Source organism: Electrophorus electricus, chromosome 7 (assembly GCF_041902795.1).
Source record: "Electrophorus electricus isolate QZ-2024a chromosome 7, ASM4190279v1, whole genome shotgun sequence".
Classification (NCBI taxonomy): Eukaryota; Metazoa; Chordata; class Actinopteri; order Gymnotiformes; family Gymnotidae; genus Electrophorus; species Electrophorus electricus.
The window spans coordinates 4,049,726-4,069,672 of NC_137503.1; the positions used below are offsets into that span (position 1 = coordinate 4,049,726).

The 19,947-nt window shown below is 37.5% G+C and overlaps 4 protein-coding genes across 10 annotated transcripts in view; 2 read left to right on the top strand and 2 right to left on the bottom strand.

The window, feature by feature from the left end:
• Positions 1-7,888, bottom strand: part of tmem131 (transmembrane protein 131) — a 35,035-nt gene extending 27,147 nt beyond the window's left edge. For all 5 annotated transcript variants that reach the window (XM_081717209.1, XM_081717205.1, XM_081717210.1 and 2 more), the window contains exon 1: positions 7,721-7,888. In XM_081717209.1, coding sequence (XP_081573335.1) covers positions 7,721-7,853 — 133 coding nt within the window. In that variant the 5' untranslated portion in view covers positions 7,854-7,888. The remainder of the gene's footprint in view (positions 1-7,720) is intronic.
• Positions 7,889-8,822: 934 nt separating this feature from the next.
• On the top strand, positions 8,823-14,794 carry actl6a (actin-like 6A). 3 transcript variants are annotated; one of them, XM_027013598.3, is made up of 14 exons: positions 8,823-8,997; positions 9,390-9,466; positions 9,579-9,753; positions 9,993-10,093; positions 10,202-10,299; positions 10,498-10,592; positions 11,487-11,593; positions 11,938-12,027; positions 12,146-12,207; positions 12,367-12,481; positions 12,575-12,655; positions 12,843-12,938; positions 13,389-13,475; positions 13,599-14,115. In XM_027013598.3, exons 1-14 carry the CDS (start codon positions 8,973-8,975, stop codon positions 13,677-13,679), a joined length of 1,290 nt encoding a protein of 429 aa, XP_026869399.1. In that variant the 5' UTR covers positions 8,823-8,972; the 3' UTR covers positions 13,680-14,115. The 3 variants fall into 3 exon arrangements, 2 of the variants coding, with proteins under 2 accessions (XP_026869399.1, XP_081574604.1); XR_014124707.1 differs by adding an exon at positions 14,655-14,794 and having other exon boundaries at positions 8,825-8,997; positions 9,390-9,753; positions 13,599-13,741; XM_081718478.1 differs by having other exon boundaries at positions 8,825-8,997; positions 9,390-9,753.
• On the bottom strand, positions 14,393-16,617 carry mrpl47 (mitochondrial ribosomal protein L47). Its single transcript, XM_027013599.3, has 7 exons — positions 16,462-16,617; positions 16,158-16,261; positions 15,983-16,043; positions 15,260-15,356; positions 14,968-15,098; positions 14,773-14,868; positions 14,393-14,673 (listed from the first exon to the last, which is right to left on the bottom strand). The coding sequence occupies exons 1-7, from the start codon at positions 16,590-16,592 to the stop codon at positions 14,565-14,567; spliced, it is 729 nt and encodes a 242-aa protein (XP_026869400.2). The 5' UTR covers positions 16,593-16,617; the 3' UTR covers positions 14,393-14,564.
• An 848-nt stretch (positions 16,618-17,465) lies between these two features.
• On the top strand, positions 17,466-19,858 carry ndufb5 (NADH:ubiquinone oxidoreductase subunit B5). Its single transcript, XM_027013565.3, has 6 exons — positions 17,466-17,624; positions 18,159-18,244; positions 18,434-18,500; positions 18,703-18,764; positions 18,956-19,062; positions 19,605-19,858. Exons 1-6 carry the CDS (start codon positions 17,507-17,509, stop codon positions 19,723-19,725), a joined length of 561 nt encoding a protein of 186 aa, XP_026869366.2. The 5' UTR covers positions 17,466-17,506; the 3' UTR covers positions 19,726-19,858.
• The last annotated feature ends 89 nt before the right edge of the window (positions 19,859-19,947 follow it).

A 19,947-nucleotide genomic window follows, 5' to 3' on the forward strand; every position in this document is an offset into this window, starting at 1 on the left:
TTTCTCTCAGCCCTGGACAGCTCAAGGACCTTTCCAACCCACAGGCGTATCACATGAGAATGTCTTGGTAGCATTCTCTAAACACTGGATAAGTGTTGTTTTTTGACATGGTGGCAGCTGGTAAATGCTATTAGAGTGCAGTCTGTGAAAACTTAACTTGTAATTCACTGAACATTTTCGTTAAGACAGTATTGCTATGGTGCGAACAAAGTTAGGCAAGCTTCTTGATAATGTTAGTTAGCTACCCAAAGTCCTTCACAGAAATACAGCCTGTGTTACTTAACTCCTACACACTACAGGGTAATACATCTTAACCACAATGAATTTATAGCCATGGCTAATGAAACCTTTTCTACCAATTAGCAATTATATCAAATGCAGCTTACCAATGAGCAGTTTATTCTTGTAAACAGCTGACCTTGTTAGCAAGAGTTTGGTCTCATTAGCAGTGTGAGGGATTTTTTAAAAATTCACTATACTTGATAAAATTCCAAGCTATTCCAAGCTTGTTAACAACATTTTCAAAACGGACACAGAGCCGTTTACTCTACTGAGAGGGGTCGCAAGCATGGTGGGCAAAGTGGACCACCTGGATCATGGGGGGGGCGGTGGCGATTACATCACACTCTGGGTAATGGGACTGCCACTCCATTTCACTCTCATGCTCTGTTAGAGTAAGCACAAGTAAGCGAATGAGCTAGGTTCATAAAAAGTGCATCTAAAATGCTAACCATGCCACTAACCACTGCTGGGACTTTTAATACTTAGCTAACAAGAGACTGAACCAGGAATCAACCATATAATTTCAGAGGCAAACTGGCAATTTATCACATTTTTCATCATAACATAAAAAGGTCCAATTTATTGGACACTGTTTCCAAATGTCTCGTCTCTCCTCCCCCCCACCCGCCATGATCCTGGCCCTACAAAATTAAATTCTAGACAGTGTGCAGTCAGAATGTCTCATGCTATGTAGCACAACCTCATCTACATGACCATACTCACAGTACCAACTTTCATCAATGGCACCCAGTGAGTAAGTTTTCTTTAATTACAGATTATTTAATTACCATAAGAATGGCCTCTCTATAAAACTTAATTGTCATGTTCACTTTTATAAACACTGCACTTCTAATGCAAGTATTAGCCAGATAGCTGGTACAATTAAAGTAAACTTTGTAGTGGGACAGACAACTCATGTTGATCTCTACACACATATAGCTAGAGCAATAAATAAGACTAAATTTAAACACAGCATATAAAAGTATGGACTTCAGTTGTAAATAGTTGAAATTGCCTGAAGCAGTTTAGATGATTAAATTATTGTTTGGCCTACATTTGCAAATAATTAACTAATTGGTTGTTAATGGTTAACTATGGTTAACTCTGCTTTAGACCGGAATCTTTGTATAGCTATACACAGCATGTATTGTAGGCAAGCAATTAAGTTAACTAGTCTTTTCACTTAAGTTTACATAGCCCATAAAACACACCAAACAGCCTTTTCTCGTTTGGACTCAGACAATACTGCCAGAGGTTTATCTACATCAAGAAGAATAAATAAAGCAGAAATCTAACAATGACCCAATCCTTCTGCCTGCTTATAACACTAAGCAACAACTCCTCCCTGGCTCACTGAAAAGACAGGAGAGGGTAAACGTCTAGCTGATAACTGATTATGAGGGTTTTAGGCTCATGAATCACGACTATATTCAGCATGGGCTTTTCTAGTCAGCTCTTACCTGACATTTTTAATTCACAGCATCTTGCCCATTTCAGGCCTTTTAACTGACCCCCAAAAAGCACATTCAAATGCCTAGTTACACACATTTTCTAAAACATGACCTCCCAATGCTTTCTTTTATCTTAAGAAATTCTCTGCTGTTTATATTTTTGATTCCAAATGTAGACAGACAATCTCAAAGGATGTTAATTTATCCAGTAAATAAAATTTCACTTGATTACCTTGTCCAAAACGTGGGGAAATATATATCTTAATGCGTAATAATTGACAAACATTTTCACTTCTAATTTAAGCATGTTTTTAAAAACTCATTTAAAACTGAACAGATCTCACATCAGACACAATGAATGGTTAAAAAGAACCCATTCAAAAACCGAAAGAATTGTGAATTCTAAAGAAACTTTTACATTTTTAGAAGATCCAGACTTGGATACATAGCTCATCAAAAAAACTCTACATGGTGAAAAAAATGGAATGACACAACAAAACAAACAAACAAACAAACCACAGGTGCACAAACGCACACAGCCAAACAGACCATAAAAGCTATATCTAAAATATTGTTTATTCAGGAAATATCATGCTTGTGTGCAGAGTGCAAATGCTGTGGTAAATATGGCAAATGTTTCAGACACCAGACTCTCATCAGTGAAAGTCTGATAAAAAGGTTTCAGTCACCTGACTTTTAATTTCCAATACGTGCACTGTGCTCTTGAGCACCATGTTTGGTCAATAAACAATTTTTAATAGCTCATTTAAAAAAAATATTTGGAGTATGAGTAATTCTATTGTTTTCCCCATGTTAAGAACCCATGCCATGCCTGTTCCTGTATGGCCCCTGCTGTTGTGTTAATGCATGAGTGAGAGAGAGCCAAGTACTGCCAAGTTTGCAAAAACTACAAAGGAAAAACACTACACAAACAAAAAAAGAGATATGCTAGCTGTTCCATCAGTAATCCAAGCCCACTGTCCAGATCTGGAGTTTAAGTATGACCAGGTCCAGTTCTGAGGTATATATATGCACAAAACAAGGGCATTTACAGTCCAAGGGCATTTACAGACCAAAGGTGTAATTCACTGAACTGAGTGAGAATATTATACAAAATGTAAGATCACAGATTTAAGAAACAAAATAATTTAACATGCATTTTTTTCCTTTTTTGTGTGTGCTGGACCATCTCTATCGCACATAATTTGACTGTAAATTGGCCTATCAAATCATCACCTTTCTTATCAACATGGAAGTGTATAGCCTAGTTGTAAAGCTTAGTCCCCCCCCCACCACATACTCTGCTGCACAGACACAAATTATGCAAACCAAATGAATCACTCAACCACCAGTTCCTTTGTGAGTGGAGAGTCTTCTTGACATCTATCTGCTTGAGAGAAGCACTACGTGAGCTGTGCTTTGTTTCAGTTGCACTTCAGGTCAGCAGTACATCCTCAGCCCCACTTTCCCCTTTACACGCTTTAAGTCAGTCTGATGCTCTTGAAATATTGCTCTTTGTGCTCAGGTTTTTTTCTTGTGCAAGGCTAACTGTAAAAGGTTCTGTAAAATATATGGGAGAAAATGCAACCAGAATTGGACAAAAAAAAGAATCATTAATAACAATTAAATTTCAAATGCTAACAAAGCTAATGATTAAATATCAAATGAATTATTCAAGAGCTGTGCATGAGAAGGACATCCACAGAAGGTTAAGGCTCCATGTTTTTCCCCCTCTATTTTCCCGTCAAATTATAAAATTCTGCTTTTCAAATAGCAGCAGCAACCCCTAAATTTAGTCACACCATCACCTGCTCACAAACGTGCATCATATACTCAAGATTCATTCAGCATTACATGAAGGTCCTTCACTATCTATAGTTCATGTGGTATACCTACACAATGGTGCCTCATCATAATTCTTGACTACTATTATCGAGCTATGGACAGCTATAGGCTGCCTGAGCACAGACAGAACCTTTGAAGGATCAGAGAGGAAATAGAGAGAAGAAGGGGGTGTGAAGGACAACTTTCCATGTTGTGACAAAACGGCGTTGCTTTGCAAGTGCCTTATAATCTTGCGTAATTTTTTGGTTCTTGAATTGAGGATCACCATTCCATAAATGAAAAGTCTCACCATTAATAATAAAATGCATAGCTTTGGGATCCAGCAGCACTGCACTCAAAGAGCAAAAAATAATTAATTTAAAAAATCTCTCTGATGGGCTAATTAAGACCAATTCTCAAACCTTGTTCTTCATATAGGCAACTACACAAAATTTAAAATTATATTAGAACTATACAGCTTTACACCGACTCTCAAACTTTCATATTAAACAGTATGACCATTTATGTAACATTCAAGACTAGCCTTTATTTTTGACCAAAATAATTTACCTTGTCATATCATGTGAATACCTGGATTAACCAACATAGTAAAAGAAAACACAACAGGAACAGCTGATATTGATCAGGAAGCTCAATGTTTATGATTGTGTGTGTTGCAATGTCCTATGGTATCAAAACTGATAAGATTACTATTGTGATTAATAAATAATACAGCCGTAAACATCTACTACAGACTACATCAAACTATACTTTGGAAAACGTATCCTACAGTCCAGATCAAATGCAAAATAAGACCTAAAGTAATAATATTCCAACACTATACTCATCAAGCAAATAGGCACAGCATGATGAATCATGATTCATGAAACAGCTATAGGGGAAAAAATTAACATTATTTACAGAAGAACAAAAACACATTTTTTTATTTGTTCTTCTCGTGCTTGTAGAGAGACTACATTTACACTAAGATGACATTCAAACACAATGCAACTGTACGTGATTACAGGTCCATTGCAAACATTTGTTTAAACAAATAGGAAAGCAGCCTATATGCAATCAGAAAGACTAGGGTGCAGAGAGTTTGTACAACTCAGCTACTCCAGAAGCAGCAGTGTAATAGCTGTGGATTCTGAACCAGTGTAGCACAAGGAAGATGCCCCAGTTCCACGCACCCAAGTAGTCTCGGGATGCAGACTTCTGATAATCTCATACAATTTGCAAACAGCTACTGTTGCTGCAGGGAACTCCGCCTCTCCAGCCCCTCTGAAGTGTTTCTTTTTCCGTGGAATATGAACACTTCCAGCTGTAAACAACTGACCTGCTTCTCTGAATGTAGTTTGCCACCCCCTCCCCTTGAACATGCACAGCATTTGCAAACTCTAGGAAAGATGGAGGCTATGCCCCATTATAATGTACATATTTTTTCATGCTTGTTCATCATTACTTGAATCATACTTTAGAAACACTAGTGCTTTAGAAGCTGTATACAAGCAGGAGAAATTAAACAAATTACTACTTAGCACATCATAGGTGGAAGCAGGACTTGTATAATCTGTCTTTAATCCTTCCCCATTTCATTCTGAAGCAATTTAAATGGTAAACCAACTCTCCTTCCCTACTAAAACAAAATGTTGAACACACACTCTGTGCGCTAAGCATGGAGAATATGAAATCAGTCATGTTTTCCCCCCTTCCTTTTGTCCTGTGTGTCAATGGAACAAAAGGGCAATATACAAAAACTTCAATTGCCAACATTATCTTGGCAATGGAACAAATATGTTACATGCACAAAATCGAAGACTGTAGCCGTTACCACCAAGATAATGGATGTTACATATCATCCAACTTAATAGATTATACCGTGGAGTGAGTAAAACACATTTGTTGCTGCAGTTTCCTTAATGCAAGCTTCAGTCGAACCTCAAAAATAATCCAGTGAGTAACAGTGAGTGCATTCATCTTATTCAGTGCTCAGCTTGTGAAACTTTCACAAAGTTCTGCTGCTCCATTATTATGGCTGCAATATCTAATCCATCATGGTAAGTACTTGCAAGTACCCATCTGCAAAAGTTGTGAGCACATTTGGGTTGCTCTACACCTGACCTAGTAAAAGAGCCAGAGTACAAAGTATGGTAACTAACAGGGTGAGCATCCTGCAGGTTAAGATCACATGTGCTTGCTGATTTGCAGAATACTTATTTTCAGTGTCACATAGTCTAAGAGAACTGCCAGTTTGCTGTATATAATCCATCTGCTTTTAATTTCTGCAGACACCTGAATCCACAGTGGAATGGGCCAGAACTCATTTTTTCGTGCCAGTTAACAAGAAATAGCATTTGAAAACATTTGCCCAAGTGTTTGTTTGAGAAGTGTACTAACATGAGTAGGTTAACATCACCAAGGGATATCTGTCCCTTAAACACTCCTCTACAACTGCTTACCAAAAAATGTTTGCAGCCCTGAGGAAAACAGGCATAAGCTGTCCATGGTATTTGAATGCAGGCATTTCACCAACTGCACCACAGAGTTAAAGATATTCTACGCTGAGATTCCCAGCTTCACAAAACCTGCACAAATTCTGTAAGCACTCCTGTAGCTAACCCAATACATTAGTTAGAGCAAGGTGCTAACTACACCAAAGCCTTGGGTTTGATTCCCAGGGAGTACACCTAGTGTCTACTGATAAGCGTATGCAAGTCACTATGGGCGCAAAACATCTGCCAAATGCTGAAAATGCAATGTAAAGGTAAGCACCTATACCCCATCATAAGGGCATCCAACTAATAACTGATTTGCTTTGTAGCTCCAAATGCAACTTTGTCAAATAATGCAGTAACCTATGTAGTTTCCCTGCTAACAGGGGTTGACAGCGTATGGTCCTATAATGTAGTTGACCTCAGGTAAGCAGGAAAATAGCTCTGGTTTTACATTTCACCTGAGTAACATCGACATGTACTAGCTTGCAGGCAATGTTACTTTGTTGGCGTGATGATGCTTTTTCAGGAAGAAGCTTGCAAAGAATACGTTTATTTCATCAAGTTCTGATATGCAGCTAACAATGCGCTAAAACGTAATAGCACTTAGGAAATATAAACCAGCTAAGATAACTCAGTAAAAAACATAAGTCGTAGGTATATAATAAGAATAAGAAGAATTCTTATAAGAGTACACATCACGCCAGTTTATCAATTCACGAAACAATCCAAGTCTAAGATTAAATTAAAATAACGTTTTAATTTCAGAAAATCTTAAGATTTTAGCCAAGGAAACAGACCGGTCACGAGGAAATATTAATGTCTGAAGGCAAATAAAACCTCTATCATGAATATCAGTAACCTCCGCCTCATCTCCCAGATGGGTTGACATGACATGTCATTACTGACAACACAGGCCTAAACTATGCCTCAGTCTAACTCTGGTGCTTAGCTAAACCAGCTAAACTAGCTGACAGTACGAAGACTGTCGAGGTGTCAAACTGCAGCAAAACCACCCCAACACTGAAATCGGACTGGCGTGTTTAAAAGACCCAGGTTTTATAAGACAGCTTTCTCATATTGCTGCTTGTCTCCTACCGCTATCGTTAGCAAAGGAGCTGTCGACCTAAAACCTAAACTGGCAAATTAGCCTCAGCCGATGTATTAAGCAAAACGCCATTTAAATATATTCCGAAAAAAACCTTATTCAAACAATGTGCGTCAAAAAAGCGTAAACGCCTCTTAAATTGATATAACTATGCTCTCAACAAACAAGTTAATCGATTTTATGGACAAATACTAGCTAGCCAACTAGCCTAGCTTTAACTAACATGACCAAACGTATGAGTTGGCACCCATTAACTCAGCTAACGAGGTTAGCTAGCTACCCTCCAAATTATTAAGTTTTTATCATGGACACTAACCCTATTGCTTTTTCGACTTTGTAAGGAAATATTTTCAACGATTTGCTCACTAAAATACATAAAAGACGTAAAAAACATAAAAAGTTAGCGCTCCTCTAACCTAATACAGCATTCTACCTAGCTAGCTAGCTAGCTAACTTGATAGCCTGCAGTGAAGTAGCATCTAGATACATGATATATAACCCCCGAAATATCAACCCTCAAGATGCCCCCTCAACGTATAAGTAAGCCTTATAAAACTCACCTTGCTTGTTCGCCTGCGCCACGTGAATTATTGCAATAAATAAAACTCTCAAAATTCCAATACATGATAATGATAATAATGATTTTGTTCTTGGTGCCTGTGAGAAAGTCTGTACTCTATCCCTACTCGCCATGCTGCTGTTTCGGTATCACTGTATGTTAAACTAGGCGTCTGTTTGCATGCTGATATAAACAGCGCCCATCGCCGCCCAAGGGGGACACTCGGCGGACATAAGTGGTACTGGCTCCAAAGTTGATGCTGTAGTCAAATGATATGCACAATGCATGCAAGAGGAAGCATCGTACACTCCATCCGTTGGATAAGAAATAACAATTTTGCATCTACTCAGATTACCTGTTACCATGCAGCCATTCATCTGTTCTATTCATTGTCTAGAAATAATTTTGATTGTGGACCACTTTTAACACATTGGCACTGACATGACGTTACTGGTGTTGAGTGTACCAGACAGAGATGTTGCTGGTGTTTTTACTTGTGTCAGTGTAACCTCTGGGGGACCCAATAAATTTTTGATAGAGATTTTATTCCTACAATAGGACGAACTTTACCGTGGCTCTACTAGGCATAAATCTACAGAAATAGCCTAATCAATGCAGGCTTCACACATGTGGGCGTGTGTTCGAGGTAACGTTATAAGAAGGCGTATGGAAATCCTGCTTAAAGAATGCACGGACGCATTTTTGATTTCATAAGTGGACATAAGAGTGATTTTTAGCGTGTTTTTACTCTATATACAGACAGTTATGGTTAGGTTAGGATTAGAAGTAGTCCATATTTAGAATCAAAGACACACCCATCCCATCTGTAGTCTACAGACAATATTAAAGTAGCTTTATTAGTATGAATGTTAAGAGAACAATATTGCCAGACAAGCAAGAAAAATTAACAACAAAAATGACAAAAGGCAAGAATAATTACAGAATAGGCGCCAAGAATAGTGAATAAAAATAAAATAAAATAAAATAAGAGTTAGGAGCTAGCTCTCAGTTAGGAAGTAGCTTTCTTTCCAAACCAGATGGTGGCGATGATGAGGTTTTCCAGTGCGAGCCAACGTTATTGTACCACAGAAGAAGACGACTGAGCGTTTCCTTTGTTGTGATGAGTCCTCTACGTTAAAAGAGGAAAACGAAGCTACAAAGCGTGGGGCCTTGTAATAGAGTTTTTGTACAATTAACCATATTTACTAATAATTATATATATATATACACACATACAGTTGTCATCGGTTATAATGAGTGGCGGAGTGTATGGAGGGGGTAAGTTTGAAGATCGGAAATCAAATGAATGAGTGCGCCGCGTTAGGCTAGCTAGGTTGCTTGCTATCTGGAGATTTAGCTTGACTAGCTAAACTAACGAGGTTGTTTTATTTCTTTATGCGTCTGCTCAACCTTCTTCCTATTTTTCTAAAAATATAGCCGTCTATCAAATATTTTGACTGAGCTCTGCGTAGTAGATGCATTGGGCAGCTTGATCGGCTATTAGCTAGCTAGCTAGCAACCTAAAGGCGTGTGGACCGACAGTAGACCTAATGCACTACACTTGCGTTATTTAAACATACCTAACGCGGTTGTAGTGTTAGCATGGTTAGTAAATTAATTTGTCTTAACACTCAGCTGTAACGCCCCCCCTCTTTTTTTCTCTCTAAAAGATGAAGTAGGAGCCCTCGTGTTTGACATTGGATCCTACTCTGTCAGAGCCGGCTATGCAGGAGAGGATTGCCCCAAGGTATGTGTGCGCATTTTCTGCACAGAGGACAGTCTCTTGGTCCACGCATAGCTGGAATGAACTGCATAATAAATGCCTGATGTTTGTCTCATTGGAAAATGTTTGTTTGGAGGCTGATTTCCCTACTGTGATTGGAGTGACGTTGGACAGAGACGATGGTACTACTCCAATGGAAACAGATGGGGAGAAGGGCAAACAAAGTGGCACAACGTACTACATCGACACCAATCAGCTGAGGGTGCCCCGGGAAAACATGGAGGTCATGTCACCTTTAAAAAACGGCATGAGTGAGTTTTTGTTTGTTTTCTTTCTTAATTTTCTTTAATTCTTTTAGAATGTTTTTGAAAAACAACGTTTATAATTCATAAAGAAAATACTTCTTTGATTGTGAGAAACAATACACTCTTAATTTCCTGGTCATTAGTATACAAAAAAAATAAACCTTTCGATTATGCATACATTTCATCATCAGTGACTTCCTTATCTCTTTCTTCCTCCCTTGGTCTCACTCACTCACTCACTCAAGTTGAGGACTGGGACAGCTTTCAAGCCATTTTGGATCACACCTACAAAATGCACTTCAAATCTGAGCCAAGCTTGCATCCTGTACTAATGTCGGAAGCCTCGGTCTGTCCCTTGCATTGTCATGTTCCTCAACTAATTTGTTTCTGAAATCATCAATACACATGCTGCCCAATGATATGTATGAGTCATCTCTTGGTCCTTTGCTTGCAGTGGAACACACGAGCCAAGAGGGAGAAGCTGACGGAGCTCATGTTTGAGCATTATAACATTCCTGCTTTCTTCTTATGTAAAACAGCAGTCTTATCTGCGTATCCTTTATGATAAATTGCTTCGCTGGAGTATTATTTGTGTATTATTTTATATAGAGTTATTTATTAAAATGAACTGCTTTTCCCTTCAGGCCATAGTCCATCCACATGCTAAAAGTAACTGATGCGTAATAAAATATTATTAGTATGACCAAATTTGGTAGATGTGGTAGCACTCTTTAACTTGCATGATTTCAGATTTGCCAATGGGCGATCCACGGGTTTAGTGTTGGATAGTGGTGCAACACACACAACTGCTATTCCAGTGCATGATGGTTATGTCCTACAGCAAGGTAAATTGCCTTTTTGTCTCATTGTTTTAGGTTTTGACAAGTTATTAAAAATGCTTAATTTTTGGGGACTCTTGTCAAAGGTCTTTCTCACAAATGGCATATGAGAGATAAGAGCATATTTCTCATACTGATTCTAGTGCTAAGTGAATAGTATGCACCATTCCACATAAGTCTTTGCTTGATAGAATATTTGCATACTACTGCAAATATTTTAATATCTTTTACACATGGACTGATTTTATATGAAATTTTGATAGTAATTTTTGCATTTGTTTATGTATATAGTATTTTTCATACATGTTTGAAGAGATAAAGTAAATTGAAATTAGTCCATTGAAAAGAAACTGAAATGCTGACCGGCAAGTCTCAAGTTAGAAAAAAATACAATAAAAATGGGTAGGCAAAACATTATGAGAAAATAAAAATTAAAAACCAAAGAATTCAAATAAAATGGCATAAAACATGAAAATAAACAAGGACAGATCTGACAGTCGCATATTACAAATGTTTTGGCTCGCCAATGGTCTGAGTAAAAAGCACAAATGGGGTAGATCATCAGGCTGTGCCTTTCATAAGCAGCACCAAAACACTTTTGCTTGTTTTTAATTCAGTTGCCCTGTCTGCATCATGTGGTTCAAGTAACTTTTATCTTTCAGCAAATAATGTTAAATAAAAACCTTTTGTTCTTGAGTCTCCATTTATTTTCTGTACATTGTAAGACTGTTGCTGGGTTCTTGCAGAGGAAGACACCAAAAATGAGTGATAGGAGCTGAGCAGATGATCTAATAACCTCACCATACACTGGTGATTAATTCCACCTGCTTTAGACATTGCAGTGGAGATAAGGATTTAGTTATGTTGACAATGATCCCTTTATGTTTTGTGCTTTTACAGGGATTGTGAAGTCTCCACTTGCAGGTGACTTTATGAGTATGCAGTGTAGAGAACTGTTTCAAGAATTAAATGTTGAAATAATTCCTCCATACATGATTGCATCAAAGGTAAGCCATTTAAGTCAGTCTGTTTTATCATTCTGTGTCTTTTCATAGCTGAAAGGTACACTCCACAGTGTGGAAGTGGAGTGTGAGTAAAGTGGTTTGTTTGTTTGTTTATCTCATTGTCTAATCTTGCCATAACTCCTCTCCCATGTGCTTATATGGCGAGATCGGTTTGTCACCTTCATCTTATGCTGAGAGAATAGATCAGACGATTAAACCCTGAACTGTATCTTTTCACTGGTTAAACCAGTTTTGCCAAGATTATTTAACTTTAGCTTTTTATATTCATTGTTCACAACAGATCTCATATTTGTGTTGCATCTGTCAATATGGTATTATAATTTAAGGACTCAGTACGTGAAGGTGCACCAGCCAGCTGGAAGAAAAAGGAAAAACTACCTCAAGTTACACGTTCATGGCATAACTACATGTGTAATGTAAGCGTCTGGGATTATGGTTCAAGTAAACATTCATGGAGAAAATTACAGCTGCTTAACTTTGGCAATATTATAACACAAGCTCTAACAAATGCACGTGCTTTGTTGATTCTTGCAGACAGTTATTCAAGATTTTCAGGCATCTGTCTTGCAAGTTTCAGATTCACCTTATGATGAACAGTATGTCCAGTTTATCTTCTCATGCAACCATAGCAGACTGCACAAATTTCTTATTAACCTGTCTCCACTTACTTAAAAAACATGTTCATGCATTTTGAAAAGACAATAAAACCTTTGTTCACAGAGGTATAGTAGTATATCTCTAATGGTGCTTTGCAGGGTGGCTGCTCAGATGCCCACTGTTCATTATGAACTTCCTAACGGATACAACTGCGACTTTGGAGCTGAAAGACTGAAGATTCCAGAGGGGCTTTTTGACCCATCCAATGCAAAGGTGAGTACTGCTCATCAAATTCCTCTAGTATTTTTATTTCTTTTTCCATTTGGGGTTATAGTCTTACAAGTCGCCTGTCTCCACATTTCACAGGGCCTATCAGGGAACACCATGCTGGGAGTAGGCCACGTTGTGACTACAAGTGTCGGCATGTGTGATATTGACATCCGACCAGTAAGCTTTACTTATTTCAATTATACAAGGAATCCTGAATAGCTCATAAAAGGATTTTATAACTTCATAATTTACTTTTGTTGTATATTAGTTTTAAATGTATAAAGTACAGAATGCTTATGTTTGGACCATGTGGCATCAGTATAAATGCAATTGAACTGATACTGACGGCAGTGCTTTTTTTCAGGGTCTGTACGGCAGTGTAATAGTTACTGGAGGAAACACCCTCATCCAAGGATTTACAGACAGACTAAACAGAGAACTCTCTCAGAAGACTCCACCGGTTAGTGCTATTGCCTACTTTAGGAGACCATGCTTAATTGGAGATTTTAACAGAACCTTAAATAAAATGCTCCACATTATTATTAGTTTAGTTGCAGGTACTATGTAATGATTGACTGTCTGTGACCCTCAGATAACATCACCCATCAAACTCTTCTGCCAGCTACATTTAGACTCCTTTTTGTTTTAGAATCTTCTGGGGGATTTCCGTTAAAATGCATGTTCATGGATGTCTAGATCGGGCACCTTAACCAGTCAAGAATGTTGCTTTTTTTGATTTATGACAACAGATAAATGTCATCTAGAATTAACTCCAGAGCTCATTTTAGCTCACAAACCACTATGTAGATAGAGAGAAAAAATATAAAACTATTTTTTTTTTAGTGATTTCTTGTTTACTGTATGTGCCAAAACTGTAATGAATTCTTAATTAATTCTGTATACTTTACAGAGCATGCGCTTAAAGTTAATAGCCAACAATACAACTGTGGAGCGTAGGTTCAGTGCCTGGATTGGAGGTTCCATTCTGGCTTCCCTGGTGGGTACTAAGCACATTGTGTCTTAACATCATGTAGTGTACTGCAGTGTTTCCACTGATGACAGCGACAACCAGTGTGTGCTGTCTAGCAAACGCTTGATGTAATATTTTTGTCTTCTTTAGGGTACATTTCAACAAATGTGGATTTCAAAGCAGGAGTATGAGGAAGGGGGTAAACAGTGTGTTGACAGGAAATGCCCTTGACCAACCCCTCCTGTGACTGCTTGTCCTTCAATCTTCTAGAGAAGAGAGCACCACCACCTCTGGTAGTAAAAGCCTTCTTAGTGGACTCAGGAACTTAAAGGACACTTGTATTATTCCAATACAAAAAAAAAAAAAGAGTCCCGCTTTCTTATACTTGGTTTCTTGTTTTATAACTCTCTAATTGCCATGGTCTCCTGCTTTTCTACACTCAGTATTTTTATATTACATTTGGCACTTCAGCGTTTCTAACCATCTGTATTTTAGATAATTCCAAGTCTTTTGGTACATATGCAGTTGTAATCCAATTTCAAATCAGTTGCAGGACAATTACAGGAGTAAACAATACACACTGTTAGGACTGAGTTCCATGGCAAATTATCATTTAAGTTTTTAATTATTGATTGGCCGTTTTGAAAAATAAAGATTTTTGTTACAATTTTGTATGTTTTGTTCACACTTGGTTGTGAAAATGGTTGTTTATCAGCTTTGGGCATTTTAAATTTTGAAATTTAAGTTTCACACTTTTATATCAGTATGTAGTTATTGCCTTGTAAACTGAGGTGTGCAGTGTGGTCATCACTCCTAAAAATCAACTTTTAAATACAACAAACAATAACCTTTAAAAGCTTTATGAAATACATGCACAATGCTAAAACTGGCTTTTTACTGAGTTTCATTCTCAATTTTATAATAGTATAAACACAGTTATACAATTGATATTTAATATTTTATTCAGTTAAGCCCTTATCTACAATGTTTAGTCACATCTGCTTTACATGGTAAATTCACTAACAGACAACAGATCCATCCCAGCACAAAGAGCTGGTTAGAACATATGGACTATTAGCTGAACAGCAAAAGATGGTGATATTTGGCTGTAGTCATTCATATCTGTGCAGTCTTTTTAGAAAACATCGCAGACAGCTTCTTTTGATTTTGTTTCTCTTTCCTTTCTCTCCTCATTTTACTCCGCAGGTGTTTCTCAAGACTTATCCTGGAAATAGGAAGTAAGATGGAATATCTGGTGTTATACTAGACAGTGCAATTTCAGTGTTCATATACAGTGCAAGTGTTGCATTTTTTTTTACTTTACCTTGTGTAAGGGGCAACAAATAATGGTGTGTAGAAACGTTTCCTTTTGTATATCTTGTTCATGTACCAAGGAACAGGATGTTCCCTAAAACGGTACCTGAAAAAGAGAGTATAAAAGACCACAAAACTTTGCAACTGCTCTGTTCTGATCACAGAAAATTAGATCTAGGCCAGGACCAAATATAATTCTACTTACCAGAACATTTTGCCAAAAACATTTCTCCTCCATTCTCCTGGCCTCCCTTTTTCTTGCCCTGTCTGTAGTAAACGAAGAGCATCTTCTCTCTCCTTCACAACACCGTCAAGCCTCTGCATAGACCTGTTAACCTATTAAATGCATGCTATAGGTCAGATGTGAAGCAATATAAATGTGTGTAGAATTCCAGCTTGAGTAGGTTCTGGAATCATGAAATCTGAGGATATTTAACAGTTCAACTATTTAACAGCTTTTTAAAAGGGTCCGTCTGAGCTTTAAGGCATACATTTACCTTCTTGATGCGTTCTGGACTGGGCATTTGAACACACTGCCGTTTTGATTCTTGTTGAATTGTTAGTAACATGTTCTTTTCCTTTAGAAGAACATACCTGGAAAATAAAATCACCCAATCCTGACAGTGTTACATGTAAAATAAACTACCTATCTATTTAAAAGGAAAAAAAAAAAAGGAGTGTTGTGTCTGAAAAGGCCCTTCACAACAATGCACTAGTCTGACAGTTGTAGCTGTGGTTCTTAACTCTCTGGAAACATGCAACTGCACTACACAGCATCAAAAATGATTGGTCTAATAATAATAAAAAAAAGACATATACATATTTGAGCATGATAAAGAATTGTGCAGAAATCTCAAATATACTTTAGCTATGTAAACTTCAAATTAGAATGTCAACATACCTTTCTATTGCTAAATTTTATAAGTAACAAGGGGACACAAACAATGAACTACCAAACTCGTATGCAAACTTGCCACCTATTCAGCAAACCATCATTAGGCACCAATTACTTGATGACATGCCAAAAGACAACTGCATTTTAAAGGATATATAACTGTTTAGTATTCCAATGTTATAAGGACTTGTTTACTATGATAGTACACTCTTTTGGAACTCCACTATGAACATCACATCTCAGTGTTGTTTCCTGTGACAAAGACACGACTCGTTAAAGAGTCTTATATCAGAAGAAACCTGTATGTAAATAAGACAAATATTACCACAGCTTGTGCAAGTCTTCGTTGCTTTTCGACCTAAGATGTTTGGAAGTCCATGGAGCACCTATGAATGCCGCAGAAAAGAAAAGCTATTAATTTTTGTTAATATGAGCACGTCACATCGCTTATTCCACACTATTAGGCCTTTATAGTTGTCACACAACTCAATTAAGCCAACCTGATTTAACTGTTGCTTCGCCCCAATTTTCGGGCAAGTCAAAGAACTCTTCAAGGCCCCATCTGCTCGAGGACGTATGGAGAAATCGGTACTGCACAGGGCGGCTGAAACGAAAAAGATAATCATTTCGTTCAGTAATTTGGATAAAACAGTTTATTAAGTGCACAATACAGACACTTAATGACGCTAGATGCTTTCATTCATTACATTCATTGCGTTCTTAGTTTCCTGGCTTGCTAACCTTGCTAACAATAATTTGGTTAAACTGGCAATGACTGGCTTGCAGTTAAGATGGTAGTATTACCTCTGCGCACAGTAATGATAGTTTCCCAATGCCGGTGATGAATACTGAGCTTTTGTCGGCAAGGGTATTTTAACAACGCGTTGAAATTGTCTGCAAACAGCAGCAAGACGGCATGCAGTGGCTGTCGCCATCTTGAATAGCAATGTCAACGTTAACCGGGGTTGCCAGATGTATCAAACCTAAGGATCAGGCGTTCTTGTGTTGACATGGCCGTAAAGCAGATATCATCCCCTAATTACAACAGGACGTAAGTTTGAATTTACTCAGACTTTCTTGAACAAAACTGCGTTTACAAAGGTGACTGGAATTAGCCAAAAAAACCCAAACAAGTTTATTTCTTGTGCGTTAAACCTTAGCGACAAACCAGGGTTGCCAGACATATCAAACTTCAAGCTCAAGCGTTCTCAGGTTGGCCTGGCTATAATACCTACCCAAGGGTTATAACACGAAGTAAATCTTAACTCACCTAGGCTTTGTTGAACAAAACATGATTCATAAACGTGATTTAAGTTAGCCAAGTAAACTCAAGTTTATTTCTTGTGCGTTTAACCTTAGTGACAAATGACATAAATGTATTTTCTGCAGTCTTCAGCGTTTTATCAATAAAGTATATAGCCTATGTATGGCATTATATGCACTGTAGATTCCACAAATTCACTCTGGGTCCAAAACCTTGGAGTTATTTTTTGTGGCAAAGGTTTTCTTGATATTTCTGGAACCCAAACAAATTTCAATGGTTACTCGGAAGAACATATATATTTCTAAGTGTTCTTTCTTTTTCTTAACAACTAGAAAGTAACTTTATACTCAAACATCGTTTGCATGTCTTCTCATACCAGCATTTACGCATAATTTCTGACTCTTTGTGACTGCATACATATGTGAGATTTATATATTGCAATATATTAAAATCTGCCAACTTCCAAAGGAATACTGCAGTTTATGGCGGCGAGCATGTAATACTATGCCCCAAACATCAATGACTAATTTGGCTTCATGTGCTGGGTGAGGCCCCAGCTCTTGGTAATGCATTACCCAAACAGACATGGTGGCCATGAGTGTGTTACGGACGGCGGTGGCCGTCGCAGCTAGATTAAACCCTTTGAAACGGGCAAATCACTCGTTGGGTCTACTTTCCAGGGCAGTGGTTTGCTCTGAACAAGGTAAATACACTTTGTTTATTTCTGGGATATCGTCACGTACAGCTGCAAACGTTTCATTATTAGCAGTGACCTTGTCCTTGCAATATTCGAGCTAAGCTATCTTAGCTAACCTAGCGCCAGATAGTTGCCGATTGCTGAAGCTTTCTTCTCTTTCCACCCAGGATAGGATGTGGAAAACTAGTTATTGCTGCTTGGATAAATGTAATCTTACTTTAAAGCTAAAGATATCAGACTAGCTATACAAAACATGTCAGTTAGCTTTGCTAGCTAGCGTTAGACCTTCCCTAGCGTTCTGTCACTGTAACAAACAAACAAACAGCTCCAGATCGGTTTCCTCACAGATGATGGCTAGTGATTCCTTGTGTCCATCCCTTTACTTTCTGAAGGCTTTTGTTGTTTTTTGTATTTGTGAACATTTGTGCCTCTGTTTTAATTACCCATTTTGTCGTCTTCTGTGACATTTTTGAAAGATTTCCTCTCACCTGTGCAGAAAACATGACATTGTAATTTCACTTGCACATGCTCCATTAACAGTTGCTGTGCGTTATGGAAGTCACGGGAAGAGGATGTTTGTCATCAAACCTACCAAGTTCTATGACAAAAGATTTTTACATTTACTGGTAAGGAAAAGATGACAATTATTTGACTTATTGTGCATCTATGTTCATTTCAGCCTAAAGAGCTGCTTGTAAATTGTTTCACTGTAAAGATGAGAATCAAAAGACAGTGTAATATTAGACTTAAAAAAAACCCTCCAATTTCTACACAATTCAAAAGTTTCTTACTTGTTTGTTTTTCTGTTGTACCAGAAATTTTACATACTACTTACTGGGATCCCCACTGCAGCATTTGTCACCTTTGTGAATGTTTTCATTGGTGAGTCTCCCTGTCTCTCTAACTCTGTCAATTGCACATGTTCTGTCTTCTAGATATCTTTTGTTGAAGCTTTTGTGTAGTTATAACATGGAGGTGCATTGGATACTCCGATGAGTTTTGGCCTTACATTTTCAATACTTCTTTGATCTGGTGTTTAAGGACATGACTTCAATAAATTGAACATTTGGTCATTGTCTAATAGGGGAAGCTGAGTTGGCTGAAATTCCTGAGGGCTATGAACCAGAGTACTGGGAGTACTACAAGGTATAATATTTCATGTGCTACTTTGTTCTATTATTTCAGTGTACAAAAACAAAGGTGGTCAGTTTATGTAAAAGTCAGAAATAAAAGTATCTGTCTAATAGACTCTTTCTGTCTGTTCAGACAGAAAAAAATAAGATCTTAAAATTGTATGTGCTTTGTGTTAACAGTTTTCTTAATTTGTTTTATCCAAGCATCCCATTACTAGATGGATTTCCCGAAATATCTATGACAACCCAGTGAAAGACTATGAGAAGGTGATGGCACTTATTCACATTGAGGCTGAGAAGGCTGAAATGAGGTGAGCCATTAATGGTTATAGGTTCCAATATATGTCGTATTTTATCAGAAAAGTTTTCTGCAGTTGGATGAAGAACTAGTTGTATTATGTTCATGATAGTTTCATACATTTCATATTATCACATTTGTAGGGTATAGAACTAGCTTCAGATTTATGTCCTTTTAAATTGTATTATGGTGTGTGACTGTCCACTACCCTGTGGCTTCAGCATGAAAGTAGAAGAGTGTAATACTGGCTTGAATCTATATTCAAGATGCCAACTCATAATGATCCTAATTTAATTCTGTTGGTTGAATAGATTATATCTATATATCCAAACACTTGCATTTTTTTCACACGGGTATAGACCAGAACCATCAAAGCTAACCAAACATGAATGTTAATTTTCAGTTTGATTAGCCACCTATTTTAATTTTATTTGAAGATGTGTTTAGAGTATGTAGCAAATCCATGTAAGGATACCATATGTAGACACTGGATCATTGCTTGTTGAACTTAATTTTTATTTTATACAGCCTAATACATGATTTCCTTGCTCACAGACTAAGAGAACTGGAGGTTAGGAGACAAATGAGAAGCAAAGGAGATGGCCCATGGTTCATTGTTGAGACGCTTGACAAGAATTTGATTGACCAGTCCCATAAATCAACACCTGATGATTAACTGTGGTTGATCACCTGGTACCCATCTCATGGAAGCAGTCAGAATTATACAATGTATAATTTATGTTGATATTTGTGCAGATATATTTGTGTTCTTTTTGACTTTGACACCAATAAAGTGTAATAGCCCTAAACTGGTTGTTTTATTGAAACAGATATAGATTATTGTCTTAATCATGATGAGATTTACCATTGGGGCTGCAAATTCATCCAAGCCTTAATC